At 47.4% G+C, this 16082-nt stretch overlaps 1 protein-coding gene across 2 annotated transcripts in view; it reads left to right on the top strand.

Moving 5' to 3' along the window:
• The window catches only part of LOC135242238 (septin-7-like), a 26097-nt gene extending 10494 nt beyond the window's left edge, over positions 1 to 15603 (top strand). For both annotated transcript variants that reach the window (XM_064313240.1, XM_064313239.1), the window contains exons 4-13: positions 573 to 673; positions 3776 to 3910; positions 6851 to 6968; positions 7076 to 7168; positions 7313 to 7409; positions 9077 to 9128; positions 9387 to 9512; positions 9761 to 9896; positions 10049 to 10194; positions 13159 to 15603. In XM_064313240.1, the coding sequence (XP_064169310.1) occupies positions 573 to 673; positions 3776 to 3910; positions 6851 to 6968; positions 7076 to 7168; positions 7313 to 7409; positions 9077 to 9128; positions 9387 to 9512; positions 9761 to 9896; positions 10049 to 10194; positions 13159 to 13198 (1044 nt within the window). In that variant the 3' untranslated portion in view covers positions 13199 to 15603. The remainder of the gene's footprint in view (positions 1 to 572; positions 674 to 3775; positions 3911 to 6850; positions 6969 to 7075; positions 7169 to 7312; positions 7410 to 9076; positions 9129 to 9386; positions 9513 to 9760; positions 9897 to 10048; positions 10195 to 13158) is intronic.
• Positions 15604 to 16082: the final 479 nt, after the last annotated feature.

The raw sequence follows: 16082 nt of genomic DNA, 5'->3' as shown, positions 1-16082 counted from the left end.
TCTCTCTGTATGTGTGTGTGTGCGTCTCTGTGTATGTGTGTGTGTGTGTTTCTGTGTGTGTGTGTGTGTGTGTGTCTCTGTGTGTGTGTGTGTCTGTGTGTGTGTGTGTGTGTGTCTCTCTGTATGTGTGTGTGCGTCTGTGTGTGTGTATGTGTGTGTGTCTCTGTCTCTGTGTATGCGTGTGTGTGTCTGTGTGTGCGTCTGTGTGTGTATGTGTGTGTGTCTCTGTGTATGCGTGTGTGTGTCTGTGTGTCCGTCTGTGTGTGTATGTGTGTGTGTCTCTGTGTATGTGTGTGTGTGTGTGTGTGTGTGTGTGCATCTGTGTGTCTCTCTGTATGTGTGTGTGTGTGTGTGTCGCTGTGATGCTCAGTAAAAGAGGTCAGCCAGAAATAGCCGTGTGGGAACGCTCAGTTTAACTGAACACAGCTGAAACAGCAGTAGGAAGTGATGCGCGTTGATCTCATCTGAGCTTCCTGAACCGAGGAGACAGGAGCGAGTTCCATAGCACCGAATCACGGAGTCCTCCCTGTCTGTCACTCACTGTCTAACTCCTCCCCCCTGTCCATTTATAGGTGGAGCAGTCCAGAGTGCTGGTGAAAGAGGGCGGGGTCCAGCTCACCCTCACCATAGTGGACACGCCAGGGTTTGGGGACGCAGTCGACAACAGTAACTGGTCAGTTAATGTGTCTGTGAATACGTGCGGAACAGGACCGTCTGCGACCACAGGGGGTTGTTTCCAGTGCGATGACGTGTCCTTTGGTTCAGAAAATAATCCTGACTGTCCAGCTTTACGCCACGTCAGAGACGCGTACCTGGCTTTGGCTCCTCCTAGAAAGGGGAGGGGTTTAGTTTTGAGGGATGAACCCTTGCACTCGACCTGAGGGAATATGCTGTAGAGATGGGGTGGGTTTAAAAATGGATATTTAAAATTTGGGAAATTAAAAAAAATTGGTATAAAAAGTTTTTGAAAATGAATTGTAGGTTTCCATTCAGTGAAGCCTTAGGTTGACGCTCTCAATTCCCCTTGTTTAAATCCACAGCGATAAATCCACAGGACCACGCGGTAAAAAGAAAAAATCCAAATGTTTAATAAAACAAACTGTCAAACAATGATTCTTCATATGTACAGATCGAATGTCCATTCCAATTAAATTCACAAGAGAGAATTATCAAAATGAGAGAGGGAAAGAGAGAGAGAGGTCAAAAAACCGTGTGGCTCCACTCTCTACCTGGATTTTACTAACTGGAAATGACTCAACTTATGGAGTGAGCTAGTTTTCTTCACCCTTTGATGCTCCTTTAGCATTGCCAAGTCTTCTTCGAATCTTTGTTTTTGACAGTATTTCACGATTTCTGTTTCTGCTTTGGTCAGATATTCACAGGGTAGGTATGTTCCTTTGAAAGCTTTCTTGAATTGGTTCATTTTGTTTTCCGTTTCCTGTTTTGTCTCGTCTTTGCTTTCTCTGTTTAATGTGCTTAGTTCCTTTCTCTTTGCTTTCAGTTCCCTGAGCAAATCGTTTAATTTCAGAAACCAGGCGACAGGACGCTTTAGCCTCATCCAGGATGAGTAGTGATTCATCAGCTGATCCGTTGGATCTTTGGGCTCTTGTGCCTGTATGACATATACTTGAGCAACCTTTTTGACCTCTGGGTCATCGACGTCCAGCATTCCAGGATCTGGATTCTTGGGCCACAGGTCTTGTGGGCGGAGCAAGAAACCTGTTCCTGAAAACCAGCTTTCATTTTTCCAGAATGCTTCGACAGTCTGTCCTCTCGAGACATGATCAGCGGGTTTCAGAGTGGTATTGACGTACCTCCACTGTGAAGTCTGAGAGTGCTCCAGGATTGTTGAAGTTCTATTGGCAACGAAAGTCTTAAATCTTGTGCTTTCACTGCTATCACGCACTGACACGTCATTGAATTCCATGCTCGACACAGGCGAGGTTCTTTGAGGCATTTCTGGTTGAACATTGAGTTCATTGGGCGTAGGTGAGGCGTGCTGTGATGGTAGTTGAATTGGGTGAGTGGGTGAGCCTCTTTGGTGTATCGGTCGTGGATGAAAGGCGGCTTCTACTCTTGTTTCGCCATCCTGTTTGAGGAGAGGTGCCACAAATTCACCCTTAACTGCAATGCTCATGTCCGCTTGAGTGTATTCATATTTTTGCAAAACTTCAATTTTTGCATCTGACTCAGCAAGAGCAGTCTGCATTGTATGCATTTCTTTTTTAGCCTTTATTTCAGCTTCTCTTCTTTTTTGTTCGGCCTCAAGCTCTACCTCTCTGCATCTTTTCTGTGCATACCAATCTGCTTCTTCTTTTTCTATGGCCAACTTCTCCTTTAAAACTGCAGCCTTTGCCTTTAATGATGCACGCTCCATTTCTTCCTTTATTCTGACTGAGGGAGATGTTGTTGACACCATGCTTCTACATTGTGATCCAGGTCTACTTTGGCATTTAATGACGGATTTTGATATTAGTGTGGACCTACTATCTGCGGGCATTACTTCTTCACCACACACTTTAGCCTGTTCGGTGCGTTTCATGGCCTCTTTCATCCATGCCTCACATTTCCAGAAGAAATCATCCATTGAATTATTTTTAGGATCAAACCAATTCTTCTGATCCTCCAAAAATTCATCCTCAGCCATAAATCCTTGCAAAGCACGATTTATTTCGGAAAATTATTTTTGCAAATCACTAAAGTCAACACACAATTTATTTTTAAGGACATCGACATTTGCATTGTCTTCCATTAATTGCTCAATGTGCTTCACCATGTTAGTTAGCTGGCCTAGTTTGGACCTGCGTGCCTGGATTCATCTAGACCTGTGTTCTTCTACAGCCTTCTCAGTCATTTTTACTATCCGTTTTTCACTATCTGGTTTATCTATGGAGAGCGAAAGTTTCCGCACTTAATTTGTAAAAATGTCACAAAGCACTGTAGCTAGAACAAGCTTTACACGTAAAATGCGTTCCACTTCTTTATTCGGCCGAATAGTTTGTTGCTCAGACAGCTTCACCACACCATGCTGCGTATATAATAAATCCAAAAGTAATAAAGAACTACGCTAACAATGTTCTTTCATAATTCCACACGAGAATCGAAGGTCCATTCCAAATTCCATTAATCCGTGCAGAGCAGGTTTTGACAAATGTAGGTCATTCAGGAAGAGGACGCCTCAACCAAAACCGTAATGGCCTACCAATTTATACTGTCACATTATTTTCTAACAGAGAATGTATTCCAAAAACCCTTTTTTTTCACGCAAGACACGCCAAAAACAATTAAATATGCAAATAGCTACTTGGATGTAACAGTCACAATATCCCATCTCCAAAAGTTACAAAAGTAATTGTAAATGAGCCTTGCATGCATTTTAAATTATCCACACACATTTTAAGCACAATAAACCAAATTAACTTATTGCATTGTAAATATGAACTGTAAATACATGTAAATACATCAATCAAAATATCTTCTGAATCAACCAATCATGTAAATTACTCTAGTTTTACATACAAACTGAAATTATATTGTGCTAATTAGTTAGATCATTTACTGTCTATCAACAAACTGCATTTAGGCTCCTACATGAATGCATATGTTTGATTTCTTCTGCATTTGGAATGTTTCAACAATAGCTCCATTTATCACTCAGAAGATATAAATGAATGTTAAAATAAGACTAAATTCTTTTATTACTCTGTCTGCATCTCTCTCTCTCTCTCTCTCTCTCTCCCCCCAACTCTCTCTCTCTCTCTCTCTCTCTCCATAGCTGGCAGCCTGTCATTAACTTCATTGACAGTAAGTGTGAGGACTTCCTGAATGCAGAGTCCAGGGTCAACCGTAGGCTGATGCCCGATAACAGGGTGCACTGCTGCCTGTACTTCATCGCCCCCTCTGGCCACGGGTGAGTACTGCGGCCTAGAAAATTCATTTTCACGTTGGCTAGCGTGTCTCCATCACACAGAGATGCGCATAAACAAACACACACGTAAGATTCATGTACACTTACAAACACATACGCAGATGTGCACACATATACTCATGCAAATGTGTGCAAGTACATACACACATTTTCAAGGTTAGACATTACCATAGAGCTGTCTTTGTGTGAGAATTGGTGTCATTGCTGAGTGTTATATAAGCTGTGAGCTGGGTAGAGTAGTGTGTGTGTGTGTGTACATGCATGCATGTGTGTGTGATTCATACTGCCGGCGGGTTATATAATTGGTATGAGAGTGAGCTTGGTGCTCTATGGGGAATGTGATCAGATCTCAGCCATTAGCTCTCATTAACTGATTTAGCCAAACAAAGCAGAAGCCTCACTTTTCACCCAGCCAATCACTCACAGGCAAGCTGCTGCAGGGCATATTTACCCACAATCCTTTGGAGGTTTTTCATGTCAAGTTTGTTCAATTGCCACTCAATCAATTACCACTGTGAGCAAAAAATAAAAATAAAACAGAGACCGCGTCATTGTTTCAAGTCAAGCAGCCTGACCTTCCTCAAACAGAATTTGTATGCCGAACCACTTAGTGCTTTTGTGTAAAGGCATTTTTGGCAAATGTGGAAAACGTTAAAGCTCTTAAGCACTTCCTGTGAGGCACCTGTTGTTGTTTTGACCCAGGGGTCAGCAGCCCTGGTCCTGGAGAGCCACAGGCACTGCTGGGTTTGACTGTTACTCTGCACTCTGCTGTTGATTGCACAGTCAACCCCAGAAGTGCTCAGAGCCCGCAAACAGTCAGGGGTTTGCTGTGTGCTTCGCCTTGTTAAGGCAGTGTACTAGTCTGTGAGTAGGCCCGCGGTCAATGGTTCACACTAGCATCACCTAGCGAGGGAGGAGCATGATGGCTGGGATGATAGCGTCTCACCGCGCGCCGGCGACACCTGCTGGTCAACCACATGCTCGCAGGTCCACCTTTTCAGCCGCCTTCCACCGACTCGTGTCTGTGTGAGCCCGACCTGCAGGCAGCAGCATGCGGTAACGGTGGTAACCGAGGAGGAGATGTGTGTGCATGCGCTCTCCTGAGCCCGACCTGCAGGCAGCAGCATGCGGTAACGGTGGTAACCGAGGAGGAGAGGTGTGTGCATGCGCTCTCCTGAGCCCGACCTGCAGGCAGCAGCATGCGGTAACAGTGGTAACCGAGGAGGAGGTGTGTGTGCATGCGCTCTCCTGAGCCCGACCTGCAGACAGCAGCATGCGGTAACAGTGGTAACCGAGGAGGAGATGTGTGTGCATGCGCTCTCCTGAGCCCGACCTGCAGACAGCAGCATGCGGTAACGGTGGTAACCGAGGAGGAGATGTGTGTGCATGCGCTCTCCTGAGCCCGACCTGCAGACAGCAGCATGCGGTAACGGTGGTAACCGAGGAGGAGATGTGTGTGCATGCGCTCTCCTGAGCCCGACTGCAGACAGCAGCATGCGGTAACGGTGGTAACCGAGGAGGAGATGTGTGTGCATGCGCTCCTGAGCCCGACCTGCAGACAGCAGCATGCGTAACGGTGGTAACCGAGGAGGAGTGTGTGTGCATGCGCTCTCCTGAGCCCGACCTGCAGACAGCAGCATGCGGTGACAGTGGTAACCGAGGAGGAGAGGTGTGTGCATGCGCTCTCCTGAGCCGACCTGCAGACAGCAGCATGCGGTAACGTGGTAACCGAGGAGGAGGGTGTGTGCATGCGCTCTCCTGAGCCCGACCTGCAGACAGCAGCATGCGGTAACGTGGTAACCGAGGAGGAGATGTGTGTGCATGCGCTCTCCTGAGCCCGACCTGCAGACAGCAGCATGCGGTGACAGTGGTAACCGAGGAGGAGAGGTGTGTGCATGCGCTCTCCTGAGCCCGACCTGCAGGCAGCAGCATGCGGTGACAGTGGTAACCGAGGAGGAGAGGTGTGTGCATGCGCTCTCCTGAGCCCGACCTGCAGACAGCAGCATGCGGTAACGTGGTACAGGAGGAGATGTGTGTGATGCGCTCTCCTGAGCCCGACCTGCAGACAGCAGCATGCGAACAGTGGTAACCGAGGAGGAATGTGTGCTGCGCTCTCCTGAGCCCGATCTCAGCAGCAGCATGCGGTACGGTGGTACGAGAGATTGTGTGCATGCGCTCTCTGAGCCCGACTGCAGCGCGCATCGGTAACAGTGGTAACCGAGGAGGAGAGGTGTGTGCATGCGCTCTCCTGAAGCGAAGGTATTACAGAAGCTGTGGCCCATATGTGGTTTTATTAGATGACTTGCCAGATACTTCACTTATGTTTCGCTTAGGCCTGGGGGGAAGTAAAAATTGCATTCACAGTGCTGAGCAGTTGTGGGTAAATCTCAACGTGTGTTTGGAGTTGTGTGCAGGTCTCATTTCATTTGTGTATCTTCTCCATGTTGATGGAGGATTAAGAGAGTTTGGCCTGGATGCCACCTGAAAATATATCCCCATGAAACCGGAAGTCATGGATGTCCACTTAGTCCCTAAAGACTTAGGTGTACTTAAAAAAGTAAAGTAAGAATGGAAATATACCTTAATTAGATTGTATCTGTGTGTGAGAGAGAGAATGTGTGTGCGTGTGTGTCTGCGTGCGTGTGTGTGTGCGTGTGTGTGAGTGTGTGTGTGTATGTCATAGCCTTTTTTGCTTATCTTTTATTACTAAGGGTGCCAGTAATTCTGTATATGCCTGTTGGCTAAATGTATGCATGTACACAAATGTGCCAGTGCACTCAGGTCAAGGACACGTGTCCGAGAAGATTAAATGGTATGTACATACGCATGCACGTGTGCATCACATACACACACGCGAATGCTGTAGTGCAGTTGTGGGGAATTGTGGGTAATTCATTTGAATGAATGTGAACGTACTTCCAGGCTGAAGCCGCTGGACATCGAGTTCATGAAGCGTCTGCACGACAAGGTCAACGTCATCCCCCTCATCGCCAAGGCCGACACCCTCACCCCCGAGGAGTGCCAGCTCTTCAAAAAACAGGTGAGTGTGTGTGTGTTTGAGCTAGTGCATGTGTGAGAGAGTGTGTGTGTGTGTGTTTGTGTGTGTTTTTTTTTAATGTATTGCCAGTGTATCTCTCTTCCTCTCAGATAATGAAGGAGATCCAGGAGCACCAGATTAAGATCTATGAGTTTCCTGATGTGGAGGACGATGAGGACAACAAGCTGATCCGCAAAATCAAGGTAAAGCACACGCACTGACACATGCGTGCACGCACTCACACTCACACACGCACACTCACACACACACACTCACACACACACAAACACAGTGCTGATGTCATTGTGTGACGAGGGTGAACACAACCCCCCCCCCTCCCCCAACAGGAGAAAATGCCCCTGGCGGTGGTCGGCAGCAACGTGGTGATCGAGGTGAACGGGCGGAAGGTCAGAGGTCGTCAGTACCCCTGGGGTGTGGCAGAAGGTAGGTGGAGCTTGAGTGTGAGCTGGAGGGGTTATAGGAAGGGAGGGGGAATGTAATAGTGCTGGGTGGAGCTTTAACGTCTGTGAATGAGTTGTAGTGATTGTACTCTGCATAGCCCCGCCACCACATAGAGTTTGTGACAGAGGGATTCTGGAAAAGGGGTACGGGGTGCATTATGGGTATTGTAGTTCTTTGATGTTTCCGGCACCCTCTCTCCAGCCTTTTTTCCCACTTTACTTTGAAGGACTGCTTTTCATTTTTTAATTGTTGCTCTGATGATTGAACATAAATTTGTCAATCTTTTACATTCCTTTTTCTCTTGTTTTCTTTTTATTTTTTTTTCACCTCATGACCGATGGTACAGAGGGCATTTTTGGTAACAAAAAAATTCTTGCTTTTCTTCCCCCTCCCTCAGTTTTTCTTCCCGCTTTTCACATTTCTTTGCCATGGCGGTAGGTCAAAGGTCAAAGGTCTGAAGAGAAGCTGCTTCAGACACAGATATACATGCACATTATAGGTCATTTTTCAGGTCCTGTCCTGCCCTGATTTTCAACCTGTGTCATCTCTTCTAGTACTGCATGCTCCATACTGCCAGGTTTCACTACAAACCTGCCCTAAACACAGTAGTGCTTCTGCACACAACTGCATGAGTGCATATACACTAATATTCTCACTGCACGCACACAAACACACACACACACACGCACACACCCACGCGTACACACACACGCAGACACACTCACACCCCTCTGTGTGAGGTTGGTTACATGGAGTCTGTATATGGTTGCAGTTGTGCTGGCTCACAGCTTTGGCCTGCAGTTACACTGTGAGTACAGGTGGGGGCACTGTAGCGCCGCAGTGAGTCATTGGAGGCTGAGCACTTCAGGCATATTTCACGCTGATTCGAGTCTCACTGAGCGTATTATTATCCAGGCTTGCACACCGAAGCAGATGACGTCTGATCCACAGTTTCCATGACTACAGAGCCGAGCTAAGACAGTGTCATCACCGTAGGATGTAGGAGTGGCTAGAGGCGATGACACTGTTAAAGCCAGGCGTGCTCTTTTCTGTCACACACATGCACACACACATGCACTCGAACACACACACACGCACACAGGCCTACTGACACATACACCCACTTAGGTATACGCACACACACACACCCACTCACACTCACACTCACATTATCCAGCTTATTTGTAGCCGCCACCCCGTTGTGTCGCAGACTCCACCAGCCACCTGGCGACCTTTGACCCCATGGCCCTACCCTCCCTATGCTCCCTTTCCTTCTCCACCGCTTGTTGCCACCATTCTGAGCTGCAGTAGTCAGTTAGGAGGAGAAGTGAGAGGGGCCAGGAAGGAGCTCTCTCTCCCTAGGCCCTCCTCGTAGACACCTGGGCACAGACACACACCTGTCTGCAGGTAGGAGTGTCTGACACACAGAGACGGACACACCCCGGTGGAGTTGGCACGCTGTGGCGGACGACAGTGCGTCCAGGACACAACAACCCCCCCATCGAACCCCCCCCCCCCCGGATGATGTCATATGGGTCCTTTTCCAGAATCCCATGTGACCTGTGTGTCAGTGTTCTGTGTGCCCCTCCCACATTACGGAGAGCCCCTCCCTAACGCGCTCCATCTCCCTCTTCCTCTTCCTGTTTCAGTGGAGAATGGAGAACACTGTGACTTCACCATCTTGAGGAACATGCTGATCAGGTGACAGCCCAACAGCCAATCCCACTTTTACGTTTTTGTTTCTTTCACTGCGGTCAGGTTATCTGCCACAGTGTACTCTCTTTTTAGGGCCCGATAGCACTGTACTTTCCTTTGTTTTTGTTTGTGTGTCTCAATAGGTGATGTCATTTTCTTTATGTTTTGCTATAATTTGGTTGACTCTAGTTAATTGTATAGAGCTGTCGTCTGTCGTCTCTCTCTCTCTCCTTCCCTCTCACTCTATCTCTCTCTCTTCCTCAGGACCCACATGCAGGACCTGAAGGACATGACTAACAATGTTCACTACGAAAACTACCGCAGCAGGAAGCTGGCCGCGGTCACTTGCAACGGAGTGGACATAACCAAGGCCAGGGGTCAGCTGACCAAGTACGAGGCCAACCAATCGCGTGCCGGACACACACATGCCAGGGCCCAGGAGATAGCCTGGAGCGAACATGTTCATTCATAAACCGAGCAAAACACTGTCTCTTATTTTGAACGTGACTGTAGTTCATATTGACTGCGTGTTGTGACCGACCGTGTTTTGTATGAAATGTGTAAGTGTAACATGAATATCGTGTGTTGCGTTTCAAACGGTTGCGCGCCCTATCGGTCCTTCTCTGCCCCGCCCGCAGGAGCCCGCTGGCGCAGATGGAGGAGGAGAGGCGGGAACACGTGATGAAGATGAAGAAGATGGAGACGGAGATGGAGCAGGTGTTCGAGATGAAGGTCAAGGAGAAGAAGCAAAAACTGAAGGATTCTGAAGCAGAGGTGTGTGTGCGTGCGTGTTTGTTTGTGTGTGTGTGTGTGTGTGTGTGCATGTTTGTGAGTGTGCATGTTTGCACGTGCGCATGCGTATGTGCTTGTGGGTGTGTGAATGTGTGAGTGAGAGCATGTGAGTGACAGTTTCTCCTCTTCCTCAGTTGGAGAGGCGTCATGAGCAGATGAAGAAGACTCTGGAGGCGCAGTACAAGGAGCTGGAGGAGAAGAGGAAGCTGTTTGAGGAGGAGAGATCCAACTGGGAGGCACAGCAGCGCATACTAGAGCAACAGAAACTGGAAGCCTCAAAGTGAGACACGTGCACACACGCACACGCACATACACACACACACACACGTGCACACACACACACACACACACGCACGCACGCACACACACACACACACGTACACATACACACACACACACACACGCACATACACACACACGTGCACACACACACGCACGCACGCACACACGTACGCACACACGTACACATACACACACACACACCTACACATACACACACACACATACACGCACACACACACACACGTACACACACACACACACATACACACACTCGCGAGCGCACGCACGCACGCACACACAAACACGTACACATACACACACACACACGTACACACACACACACACATACACACACTCGCGAGCGCACGCACGCACGCACACACAAACACGTACACATACACACACACACACGTACACTTATTCACAGACACACACACACGCACGCACACACACACACACACGTACACATACACACACACACGCACCTAAATATTGTTAAATGTTTTTCAGTTCGGTCCGTGAGCAACATGCCCATGAGTAAAACCCTTTAATCAATGCCGCATTCATCCCCGCCATAAAAGAGCCTGCTGGCACCGGGATGCCTGTTTCCCGCCCTGACATACTGCCCGCCCCCCAGCAGCCTCTTCCAGTCAGTACTGCCCGCTCCCCAGCAGCCTCTTCCAGTCAGTACTGCCCGCTCCCCAGCAGCCTCTTCCAGTCAGTACTGCCCGCCCCCCAGCAGCCTCTTCCAGTCAGTACTGCCCGCTCCCAGCAGCCTCTTCCAGTCAGTACTGCCCGCTCCCCGACAGAGCCCTCCTGTTATCGCCGCTGGCGCCGCCATGCCAGCTTCTCGGGCCGCCGCGCAGCCTCGTCCAGTAAACGTTCCTGACGCCAGGAATGCCAGACCCTGGCCGGCAAACATGCAGATTTGGCTGAGCCTGTCCTTCCAACGCTCAGTCGGCCCCCTGTCTGAATTACCGATCGTCTCGACGGCCATGTCGAAATTCGCTCCGAAAGCCCCGGCCAGATCCGAAGGGCTCACCCGCGCAGAGTTAGCTTGCTCATGGCTTCTCGCTGCACAGAGAGGTCCTGTGCTCTGTTTGTCCGCCCCGCTGGCGAGACACGGACGGCTACCTCGCCAGCATTCTCGACCTCGCCCTTCGCCTCGGTTTCCGCCAATACCGTGTTGGTTTCGCTTCGCGAAGCGGCGGCCCGCTTTTCGACAGTGTAACCGGGACGCGTCGATCGAGAGGTTTCACTGCACGCCTGTTCCTTCCTGCGCTGGGGGTCATTCCCGTCCTCCTGGCAATATTAGCCCCAGCCAGGCAGCAGGGGGAAAAAACCCCTTGCATGCCTTATTCACCCCTGGCAAGCCACAACTGTAATATCTAAACAAGCCTCCTCAATGGCCTGGAGGAGGTGAACACGGATGTAGGGGTCTCGGTCATAGACCTTCCACCGCCATGCCGAAAAAAACTCCTCTATGGGGTTTAGGAAGGGAAAATATGCAGGTAGAAAGATGTTGCTGAATCTTGAGTTGTTTGTGAACCAGTCACGAACTAGAGCAGCCCCGTGGAAACTGACATAGTCCCAAATGGCAACGTAGCATGGCTGCTCTGGTTGTGCTGGCTCCCTCTGGTCTAGTCGGTATACATGATCTCGCAGACCACCGAGGAAAGACAGCAGATGCATGGTGTTGTATGGACCAAGGGTGGCATGGCGGTGGAGGACCCCTCGGTCGGTGGCTGATGGCGGCACACATGGTCACATTCCCTCGTTGCTGGCCAGGGACATTCACAATGGCCAGGTGGCCAATTATGTTGCTCCCCCCTCTCCTCCTTTTGGTAAGATTACTAAATCCTGCTTCATCAACAAAGATGAGTTCGTGAGGAGTGTCTCTGGCATCAATATCAAAAATTCTCTACAAAAGAGATGAAACTCAGTACAGTAATGACTACTCTGAAACATATTGCTATAGTACACAAAAGTAGGCGATCATATAGCCTGTACTACAGTATATACTACTGTAATACATAACTGTATTCAAATACTTGATACAGTATGAAAAACCCTACTTGCACATATTCCAAGTGCTGGTCTTTGACTCTATCGGAGTTCCTTTCAAAAGGAACACAATAGGCCTGTTTCGTCCTCAACCTGTTCGAGAAACGATTTGTCTCCTTGTCCTTGCCCTTCCTCTTCTTCCTCCTCCTCCTCCTCTCCTGTGTCCTCTTCCTCTACCTTCAGGTCTTTGTGGATCCATTGTTCCAAAACAAGTGAACTGGCCCATGGGCCTTTTATCTATCTATCCTGAGGTTCTGATTGGTGTGTGAACTATTTTGACTCTTAGTGTTTCCACCTCGGGAATTGTGTGTTAATTGTGTTTGAGCTGTGATGACTTGAGTTAATGATATTGAATGCCAGTGCTTTCTAAATGAGCACATGGTGCAGCCAGTGATATATGAAGGGATTTGTGTGTAGAGTTTTTCACAGTTCACAAGTTCAACACATCTGAATCATGTGTGAAAACAGGGGAATAGTGTTTATAGTTTTGGGAAATTGGTGTGTCTTTTGGTAGATGGCATCATGGTTTGGGATGTTTAGTTAATAGGTCCAGTTATAGTGTGTAAGCAATCGAGAAAACTATGTACTTTAACATACAGCTGCCATTTATTTTATGGTGTGGTCTGTAACTTGTGAATTGAGGGAGGGTTAATGAGTTTTTTGCTCTTTTTTGTTACCTCACTCTGTAGTGCAAGGTATATGCTCAGCCTGTATTTGCATATTTCATATATATATGCTAATTAACAAGGTATTAACAGTATTAACTAATGTTTCATTAACATTATCACATTAAAAGTTTTCATACAAACAAGATTTTGTTGTTAGATATAAGCACTCCTGCCCATCGTGCGCACATATCTAATGGACTCTCTCTCTCTCTCTCTTCCTCTCCTGCCAGGACCATGGAAAAGAACAAGAAGAAAGGGAAAATCTTTTGAGCCCTTGTGCTGATCTCCTTGCACTACACACGTGCACACACACAAATGCACACACACACACACACACATGAACAAACACACACACACACACACACACAGTGTGTTTGACAAAAGGGACTGTTTTCTCTTCTGTGTGTGAAGTTAATGTAATGATATTGAGATGCTGTAAACAAGGGCGATATTGATATTGAGATGCTGCTCTATCTTTTAGATACATACAGAGAGGACTGTTAGAGCACACACACACATACACACACAATCTCTCTGTCTTTCTCTGTCTCACTCACAGGCATACACACACACACACACACACACAATCTTTCTCTTTCTCTCTCACTCACACACATACACACGCACGCACACACAATCTCTCTGTCTTTCTCTTTCTCTCTCACTAACACACATACGCGCACACACACACACACACACAATCTCTCTGTCTTTCTCTGTCTCACTCACAGGCATACACACACACACACAATCTCTCTGTCTTTCTCTTTCTCTCTCACTCACACACATACACACGCACACACACACACACACAATCTCTCTGTCTTTCTCTTTCTCACTCACACATACACACACACACACACACACAATCTCTCTGTCTTTCTCTTTCTCTCTCACTCACACACATACACACACACACACTCACACACACAATCTCTCTGTCTTTCTCTTACTCTCTCACACACACGTTCACCTGTGTCTCAGGGTGAAGAGCGTGAAGGTGAACAGAAGGTGGGATTTTGGGCCTAGCGGGCGGAGCAGAGGTGGCGCAGAACGCTTGTTAAAGGGAAACCGGCAGGTGTGGAAATTTCCGTTCGGTGGCACGGAGGAGTCTTTGTTCCCGCCGTTCTGTCTGAATTCCTCAAGTCTGCCTCGCAAGATTGCGTTTTCAAGAAGTCCGTTTATTTATATTTGTTTTTATTTTTTATTTTTTACAAATTTGCCGTGCGTGAAAGCGAGCGTCGCAGGGGAACGCCGTGCGCCCGCTCGTGTATGTCTATGCAAACCGAGATCACGCTAACTGCCTGGTCTGTCTTTCGGAGCGGCTACAAAGGTTAGTTCAGCATTAGTGAATTAATGATTACGTTTCAGGCGTTCGTTAACGTGTTTGCAGCCCGGGCTGGCTCGACGAGAGGATAATAATTGACCTGGTGTTGTGCAGAGCAGGGTGATATCGAACATAGTTATAATAGTTATAATGGTGAGTATAACGGTAATAAACAGATGTGCAGATTTTGGACAGTGGGACACAGAGTCAGTGAATGGGGACAGCTAACCTCTCTGTTTGTGTGTATATATATATATATATGTATGTTTTAGTTTTCTTTTTTTAAATGTAATGGAACTAAAGATCCCTGTGAGACAGTAGACTCCCGGTATACTCTTACCCATAACATATAACACACACACACACACACACACACACACAGATACACGCGCACTCTCGCACACACACATGCACATAGACACACACACATGCAGACACACATTCAAACGTATGCACACTCAAATACAGACACGCTCACAAATATGCACAGACATATACAGACACATGCACACATACACACATATACAGGCACACACACATGCCTGTAACACGACTTCCTGGCAGTGCAGGTGGTGTTTCCCGGGCCCCTGCTGTACTGTACTGTAGACTTGTGAAGTACAGAGGGGAACCATGGCAACACACTAAGCAGACATCGTCTCAGCTCAGCACCGTCTCCCTGAACCTGGCCACCTGGTTGCCATAGTAACAGGTGTCCCATGTCCAGAGTGTGAGGGATCCGTGAGCCACTGACATCCTCGCGTGGATTCCTTCTTCCTCAGAACCTTTCCAGACAAAACCATCCTTTTTAATGGTGGATATGACTATAATTTACTCTCTATTTTTGTCTTTTTTTAATATGTATGCGCTTTTCAACTCATAATCTATTTTGCTGTATTCATTTATCACGTTCTCTCTGCTTAACTGTACATTATTCATATTAAACATGGAAAGGCTTGGCCAATGGCACAGCTCCCTTGATTGGTTATTTTTAGGGGTGGGGGGAGTGGTATGGTGGGGTAACAAACAAAGTCTAAGCACATGGTTCCTGAATACCTAAGACCTAGAAGGATGTTTGTGAGATACAAGACTTACATTCACGCGTGAATGGACAGTGAAGCACACACTCAGACACATATACCTCTATCGGGTGAGTTCCTGTTGCTCAGAATGGATTTCAACTTTTGTACTTTACCTTTATTAACTTCATGCTTGAGTCTGTTTGTGTAAATGCATTTTATTTCTTAGATGTACAGCAGTGCATGTCATAATGAAGCAGTTCAGCAGACACTGGAGCCACTGCATAAGCCTAACACATAAAGCAGACCCCCCCCCCCCTGCCCACCCCCAACATACACTGACAGAGTATCAGTTCCCCATAATTTGCCGTGCCGTTTGTGCCGTCCTGAGCTGATATAAGCAATGCCAAACAAATATGAAATATGGAATATATGTCTTAATATACCTTCACAGTTTACATTTCCACATAAGGCTGACTCTTTCCTTTTTCGTTTCACACCTATTGTTATAAATTGCTACAAATTCAATTCAATTTATGAATAAGCAAAGAGGATTCGCTATGCTCTCAAGCGTATAAAACAAACTTCACGAACAGATGAGAAGAATTTTGGCTATAACCCCGATGACACTGAGGCGCCCTCTGATGGAAACTTCAGTTTTGAGCTGTCTTCAATTGAAATATTCTGCATCCAGGCAGATTAATCGTCCTTTGACGGTCTTAACACTGGAGGTGGAGGGTTGAGAGGCAGGTAAGGAATTTCGTAAATACTACTCAAATACCTCAGAAATTACAGACACCGTACTCACAGT

This window comes from Anguilla rostrata, chromosome 16 (genome assembly GCF_018555375.3).
Source record: "Anguilla rostrata isolate EN2019 chromosome 16, ASM1855537v3, whole genome shotgun sequence".
NCBI lineage: Eukaryota > Metazoa > Chordata > Actinopteri > Anguilliformes > Anguillidae > Anguilla > Anguilla rostrata.
Note: the sequence above shows the minus strand (reverse complement) of the source record. Positions and strands in the feature narration are given on the sequence as shown.